The 8,394-nt window shown below is 35.1% G+C and overlaps 1 protein-coding gene across 1 annotated transcript; it reads right to left on the minus strand.

Annotated features, from left to right (window-relative positions):
* Nucleotides 1–1,214: 1,214 nt before the first annotated feature.
* On the minus strand, nucleotides 1,215–4,191 carry NR2 (nitrate reductase [NADH]-like). The gene is given in 6 exon segments (NM_001280767.1): nucleotides 1,215–1,424; nucleotides 1,426–2,234; nucleotides 2,236–2,787; nucleotides 2,935–3,075; nucleotides 3,157–3,278; nucleotides 3,281–4,191. Coding segments are annotated over 6 exon segments (2,745 nt in total).
* Nucleotides 4,192–8,394: the final 4,203 nt, after the last annotated feature.

Genomic DNA, 8,394 nt, shown 5'->3' on the forward strand with positions numbered 1-8,394 from the left:
ACAACTTCAAACCCACTGTCAATAAATTTTCTGGACATAAACTAAGTATATTGGATAACTTAATTTTAGGCATTTCAAGATTTTGTTCATCTACAATTCTAGAAAAAATATTGTACTTGAGGGTGATTGAAACATTATATTGTCCAGTGTAACTAGTAGCTTTTATAGTAGGTGAGTTTATTGGATCAATCCATATTATTTTAGTGTAAGTTATTTATAAAATATACCAAAATTTTATAATCTACCATATTTTGTGAATATTTGTTATAATGTGTCATTTCCAATAATTTCCTTTTTTCATAGTATTTTTTTTTTCTACTAGGATGAGTCATAGTTTTTTCTAGTTTTCTTACCTAAATTCATGTGTTTATTAGGTACTATTATTTGTTATTTTCTTTTCATTCCTCACTTATGTTTGTTTAATAATTTGTGGTGGAATTAAGATTGCTTTGAGTACATGAGGGCAAATTATTCAATGCATAAAATCTTAATTTAAAAATTATATCTTAATTATTAGTGTCACAAATTTGTGTTGCCGTGTTAGGTTGTTTTTCAAGTTTTTCATTCAGATACTCCATCACCTACATATATATATAGTTATACCAACATTTTAGATATATGATATCAAATATTGACATAAACGCCAAAGAATCCTGAAAATTTTTAATATTAAGAATTCATATATTCAACAACTCGAGTTTAACAAAACCATGTTTGAATGCAGAATTTTCTTTGCTATGGTTTTCTATGTTTTTTCTTTTAATTTTCTATCTCTTGTTATCTTGAAGCTGATCATCTCCCCTAGTGGACAATTTGGTATTTGAATTGACATTTTTGTCATTTCCCTGTTCCCCCACGAATAAGTTCCCTTCAAAATTCTCCACATATTTTCCTACACAAATGAACCAATTAATTTCTTCTTCGTTAATTTCAAATATATACCAAAATGAAAATAATGAAAATAATGAAATAATAGGTGAGAAATGTTAATGAATTAATTATCGTCCCTTAATTGCATGTAGACATCCAAACAATAATAGGAGAAAAAGAAGGGTATTTACAACTTAATATTCACATATACTAATTATTTTACAAAACGAATCCAACGTCCTTTTCTTCAATTTTCGATTTCCATTGAAGAAAGAAAAAAACAAAGAAAAAAAAAACATTTTATTAAAATTAAAATTTTATTATTTTCGTCTGTCTCTGTCTACTCAAAACACCAACATGGAATTCTTGGTGTCGTAATTCATCTTCTCCAGATTGGGCTGCACTGCAAATTGAATCATCGGCGGCGGCCCACAAACCAAAGCCAAAGTATCCTCCGCCGCTGCCGGTAGATGCTCTCTCGTTATTTCCTCCGTAATAAACCCAATGCTATATTCCCACCCTTCTCTAATACTCTCCTGCACCACGTACCATACTTTTCAAACGCTCGTTCTTCTTCGCCCACGTGTCCAATTCCTCCCTCAGCAAAATATCATCCTCCGTCCGATTCGCATACACAACAAACATCTCCGTCTCGTCCTCCGGGTCCTTCAAAATCGCCTGCACAATTTGATATATCGGAGTTATTCCGGTCCCACCTGCCAGCATTGCAAGCCGCTTCGCGAACCGGGGTTTCCCATGGACCGTAAAGTTTCCACGTCCGGTGTATTCGATGTGGCCCAACGGACCCTTAACCTCCACTGTCGAACCCACTTCCATGTTGTCCAAGAACTGTGACATGATCCCCCCGTTGGGGAACTTGGGGTGCACGTTTTTGAAGTACACCTTGACGACCAATTCGAAGTAGCCCATCTGGTCTACGGTGCTAGAGGGCGTATAGGCTCTCATGCAAAGCTTGCCGTCCACTTTTGCGCATATAAAAATGTGCTTGCCCACGGGCAGCCCAAGTACCTGATCCTGACCGCCGGGCAGTTCGAATCTGAATACACGCACATCGTGCGAGATTTCGGTTTTGGAAATCAGCTTGCAGGGGATCTTTTCGTTAGGGGCCAGTGCCGCGCGTCTTGTCACCATTGGGGCTTCTCGGATGGGCGCTAAATGGGAGAAGTTGGAGGCCCCGTGAGTGGAGTTGTTAGGGGAGTTGGAGGAGGAGTCGGAAGCGTAGCCGGTGGTGATCAACTCTCCTATTCGGTAATCCTCGAGCATTTTCTTCGCTTTGTCCGAGTGAATGGCGTCGAACTCTTCGGTGCAGTCGGTGCCGGCGTTGATTAAGATACTGTCGGAGCGCGCCGGGGTGGTCTTTGAGGAAGCGTGTGCAATCGTAGACATGGCCGTGGACAATGATCCAGGCGGATTGAGGGGAGTTGTGTTTTTTGACTTCGGATAAGGAGTAAGTGTTGGAGGCAGTGTTCATGAATGGAGTGGAGATACTCTTCTTTAGGGTTTGGTTTGATTCGGTGGATATTTCTAGATGTCTCTCTCTGTCCATCCATCCACCGGATTGGTTGCCGGGAACCGTTGGGTGTTCGAAGATGATTCCGATTTCTCCCTTGTGAGGTTTGCATACGTTGGTTTTCACGGTGAACCAACAGTTATTCATCATTCCCATAAGGTTCCATATGAGTTTCTCAGGTTGAGTGTTGAGAGTTTCATCCCAAGCACGTACTGCAATTTCTTTAGCGCCAAGCAGGTCTAGAACCTCCACCTCTAAGGACCAGAAACACCAGCACCAGTATTTTCCATATTTGTTTGGCTTCTCTGGATGGTCTAACGTGCACACTTGCCATGTCTCTCCACCGTCCATTGTCACCTCCACACGTGTCACCTTCTTTCCGCCACCTACACGTTTTTTCAAAACTAGACACGTTAAAATAGTTGTGTGTTTTTTTTTTTTTGAACTTTAATTCTCCGGATCTACATCTACCTTTCCTAGATAACAACCAAGTAAATATAAAAAAAGAAATACAAAAAACGGCGGCGGCTCACCGGAATAAGAATAGCCTCTCAAGGTGTAGGGCCTCTGAGTGGTCCAGGAGTTGATAGGCAGAATCTCCTCATGGCATGGAGTTGTTATGACTGAGTTGATGTTCAACTCGTTGATTATGTACTCCGGCTTGTACCACCATGCTGCATATTTTAAATTAAATTAAACATTTAATTATAATTAAGGTTGACATAAAATTCAATCATATAGTAACTATTTTATACCTTCGGCGTTAGCCAGCTCAGCGTCTACATGGGATGGCAAGACTCTATTGTCCTTGAAATGGTAATAGTTCTCTGATTCTTTGGTTGTAACGATGATGCGTTTAAGCCACTTGACCATTCTACCCCGATGAATCCCGGTATTATCATCCTCACAGGAAACCCGTGGTCCGGTGCCAACTGCTCTCCGTTTTGCATATACGCTAAAATGATGTCCCTAGCCGGATCCATAGCCAGCTCTTTCTTGATACTAGTTCCGTACTTGGACCCTCCCCCACCTGGCAGATCCTCAGCCCCTTCAAAGCACACATTCAGCGCCCCCTTCTTCCTGCTCATAATCCCACACCGTTTCAACACCTCTCGCAGTGGGACCCCCCTCCATACTGACGTTGAAACTCCCGCCGCTCCCCAGTTGAACCCGATGCTCTTTTTCACCATGTTCTGCTCCTTTCGCCGGTTTCCTGCGCACACTAGCGTGGCTGGAAACTCTCGGAACCGGAACTCGTTCACCAGTTGGTCCATGCTGAACTTAGTGGGCCGTTTGACCAGACCACAGACCTCGATTGTCCAGTCGCTCCACTTGGCCTTAGGGACTGCTCCGTGGTTACGCACGTAGTGTAGTGGGACTGGGGTTATGAACCCATGGTGCATCAGACGATTGAGAGGTGGCTCCGAGTTGAAGGGGTGCTTCCCTGTGAGACGGACCATGGAAGAGTTCCGCTCGATCCAATTATCAGCCGTCCCTTCATCTCTAGGGTCCACAGTCGACGGTTCCAGTTCACGGTTCCCCTTCTTGATCAATTCACGAAGCTCGTTGTTATCGTTCTCGTCTTCACTACACGAATCATCATCTTCTTCCTCCTGTTCCATCTTCACGGAGCTCTTGAGAAGGCGATTGTTAATGTTGGAATTGGGGAAGTTGCATCCACGAACGGGGGAGTCGGACCGGTGGTTGGGACCGGATTTGAAGGAGCGAACGACGCCATTAAGCGGTGGCTGGAGAGAGCCAAATTGGCGGTTGTCGACAGAAGCCGCCATGGGAGATTATTTGTTTAGAAAAGAAATGAAATAATTCTCCTGATTTTGCCCTCCACCACCTTTGTTGTGATATGATGTTGTAGTTTGAATTGAAGTTTTGGTGGTGGGAAAAAGTAGGGAGGAGAAGGTGTGATTATATAGGAAATGTATGTGAAGAAAAAGCCGAAAGTGAGGGCCCAACCTATTGGACAGGAAATTTCGATGGGCTGGGGGAGCTGTTAGTTCAAAATGACGCCGTTTCGGGAGTGGGGGGCGTGCCAATAGGGCGAGCCTGACGAAGTACTTACAAATCAGAACTATGAATCTGTGGTGGGTGTGAGCCCTTGGGTTCATACCGGTCTCAGCCACACGATGAATTCAAACATTTCTCTTCAAATCAACAAGATATCCTCCACATCTTTTATTTCCATAGCTTTTTCTTCTTACTTATTTTAATTGCCTTTCTTCTCCCCCACTTCTTAATTGCACTATTAATTTTCTCAAAATACACACAAAACAATAATAATAATAATAAATAAATCTCTGCCCACAACCCTTACTTTCAATTTTCTTTTAAATTATTGTCCTTCAAACTACTATTAATAACCATGGCTCTATGATTCAAATTTCTGTTCAAATCACTCATTCTATTTACTTTAAATATAGTTTGTTAAACTTTCAAAAAACATGTGATTATAAATCTTTCTAAAATGTGCATTTATAATTTCTTTTGTTTAACTCGAACATAGCTTAAATAGTAAGAGATTCAAAATCTTCATAAAAACAAAAGAGAAAAAAAAATAAATACTTGATCTATATTTTTGGAGACAAGCTTTTGCTAACTTCTGTGTTTTCTTTATACAAAAATTGTGTTCTTAGAGGAGTTAATTTAATCTTAGGAGATTCCATGCATGTATGAGTTTTTATTTATTAGTTTTGAAATTTTGCTTTGACAAAAATGTACCTGTGTACTAAATGTTTGAAAATAAAAATGTATTAAATCAAATATGAAGGAGAAAGCAAATATTTCCACACATAATGAATAGAAAAAAAGACGATCTTACCTTACCTTACGCATGCAAAGACAAACAAGTGTATGTATATATATTATTGATAGAGATTTGTTGAATTAATTAAAATTTAACAATATATCTTCTTATCTTATAAACTATATATATAATTAATTAATGTAAAAATATCTTCTTCAAATAGTCACCAAGATATTTTTGCTGACATACCAAATTAAGACGATAATATTACTTTCTTCCATTCTTTTTATAAGACGTCTCACTCTCAATGAAAAAAAAAGTGTAAAGTTTCTATAAAAAAGGAAAAAGAGAAAAAAAGCGTAAAGCCAAGCATTTAAAAAGTGAAATGATTCTTTAAAATACTAATGAAATATTTGTGTTTTTGAAAATTACTTTTTTGGCCATTACTATGTGCCAAATAGTTTTTCTACCAACAATAAAATAAAGGGGCAGTTTTTCGTAACGAATATTTTATATAATTGAGCTGTTTTATAAATATTGATTACTTAGGTATGTATATCTTTGCCAAAATATATTTAATGGGATTTTAAGTATGTATTCAACTATCAACCTAGATTATTATTATTATTGTTATTATTTTACCATATATAAGGTAGGAGTAGAACCTTTGAGTGTGAAATAATTGAATAGAAAATAAATAACTATGATATAGAATAACTTTAAACTATATATATATGTGTATGTATGTACATTTGCATATATGTATGTATTGAAATAAAATCTCTAATTTGGAGTTGATAACGATATGCAAAATCCAAACCCGAAAAGGAGAAGGGCTGGTTATGGACATTTGGGGAAGTTCAAGTGAGGAGGCAGAAGAAGGACGAGAGGATGGGAGGAAGAAGTTTTTCAAAAAATTAGTTAAATGAGGCCAATTAAAAAAGAAAAATAAAATCTAACGTACTTAGGATGACTCAATTAATAGGATACACATCTCTATCTCCGATCATGGGCTCTAAACCCTTAATTGATACACAAGAGTTTAGGGTTTAAATTAATCTAAATATTACTTTATAGTTTAGATTGAATATGATCCCTAGTTGAGAAGATGATTGATGTCAACCTAGTTTAAATTGAATATGATGGAGTGCTAAGTTTGTGCTAACCTAGTTAGGATGATTTGATGTCCTTTGTGACCCATAACTTCATCTAAGAAAAGAAAATTGAACATGTCTCTAAATTTAGAGATATAAATAGATATTTTTCCTAAAGTTATAAATTATTAAAGCGTTATTTTTAACTAATTGAAAAGTTTAAATACTAAGTTGGGTTGCATTGATACCATACTAAATTATCACTCAACCTAACTCAAAAGTAGAATGTATTGATAGGTTACGGTAAATATAGAAATTTTCGAGAAGTAGAAATGGAATTCTCTCATCCCAAAATGGTTGAAACTAGTTTTAGAAAATTTCTTTTAAGCAATGAATATTTGATGTTTTTAATTAATATATAATATGAACAATTAGGGATTGATTCCCATGAAAAGTTAAATTTATTTTCAAATTTAAAATGGAAATAGAGTTTTTGATGTTATGGTTGAAACATATGTTGGAGTATTCAACATGACAAATGATTCATTAACTTGGCAACTAGCTAAAAATAGAATCCTCACTTTTACAATAATAATCATGTAATATAATTAAAAAAAAAGAAAAATTAACTCATTCCTCTCTCTTTCTCATTTTCCCTAAACATTACATAAATGGTATTGCACTATTACTTCAAACACTTTTATTAGAAAAGAAATGGGATTTATAATTTTATAGAATTAATCATCCATTTAGAATGTCTTTTTAAATGTTTCATTTCAACATGGCCAAAAAATTGATTTTGTTATAAATATTAGTAAAATAGTTAGATGGTCCATTATATTATGGGTTAATTGTCATGTGTCACTTTCTCTCCATTTCACTATATTGTCATGTGTCATTTTCTTCAACATCTAACACATTTGTCATGTATTGAAGATATCAGACCCTTGGAGGCCATGTAATTAATTCGTCTCATGCTTACCAAATTGCCTATAAATAATGTCATTTGGACATGGATCTTGTAGGACACACATGTTGGTAAAATTTTCAAATAAATAGGAGAAAGTTGAATTTTTTGAAATTTTTAAATTTAATTTAATTTAATTTATTTTAATATTATATTTTCTTGATTTTCGTATTTTCGTTGTGTCTCATTTTTACGCTGGAGCTCCAATTGCCTCCTTCGTCCAAGCATGAGCTCCAACCATCTTCTATACTAAAGGTTGGTTGATTTTTCACCCACTTTATTATAATTAATAAAATGAATGTTATTTTGCATATTGAATGTATATTAAATTTCTAATATAATTACAATATTTTGTATATTATCTTGAAGATATTACAAAATTACAATTTCTAGTATTTGATATTAATAGTAATAATTATTTATCATGAATGTTTGATACAAAAATACACCTAGATGTAATTAAAAATATGATCGTCAGAAAGCAATTATTCTTCCTAAAGCTCGTTATAAATGAATACAGTTGAGGCTCCAAATTTCTAAATAAATATGTTAGAGAAGAATTTTTCTACGTTTTGGATATGCTTCATGCAATAGCTTTTGCATAATATCTTCTCATGAATGAAATAACGAGTTATTGATTGAAAGACCATGAATATCAATCAACTACTATAGAACCAACATTTGCTAAAGTGAATGTTGTAAATTTTAATAATGGTGGATTAAAAATTATGATTCTTAATCTTATTATCTAAAATGAATGTTGTGAGTTTAACAATTTTAATGGAGGTTATAACTACAATAAATGAAGAAATAATTATTCATTGCGGCTGATTGTTATAATTATCCAAATTTTAAAAGAACCACATGAAATGATGGTCATAATAAATGGAAAGCACCTCGAAAAAAATAGAAAAATGTGAAATGACATTTTGCATATATGATTAATAATATATATATTTGACCTATCCAATATGACAAATTTGGATACGGTAGAGTTTTGAATCTCTAGAAAATTGACATATTCGAAAAAACAAGTATTTCTTTTGTGATTATATAATAGTTAATGTTTTTTTATCTCTCATATTATATATATATATATTCCAAGTTTTGTTTTTTTTTTTTTTCAAGTTTAAATTAATTTGTTTAACGAGGAAGCACAAAAAATTTTCTTATA

Source organism: Cucumis sativus, chromosome 5, assembly GCF_000004075.3.
Source record: "Cucumis sativus cultivar 9930 chromosome 5, Cucumber_9930_V3, whole genome shotgun sequence".
Classification (NCBI taxonomy): domain Eukaryota; kingdom Viridiplantae; phylum Streptophyta; class Magnoliopsida; order Cucurbitales; family Cucurbitaceae; genus Cucumis; species Cucumis sativus.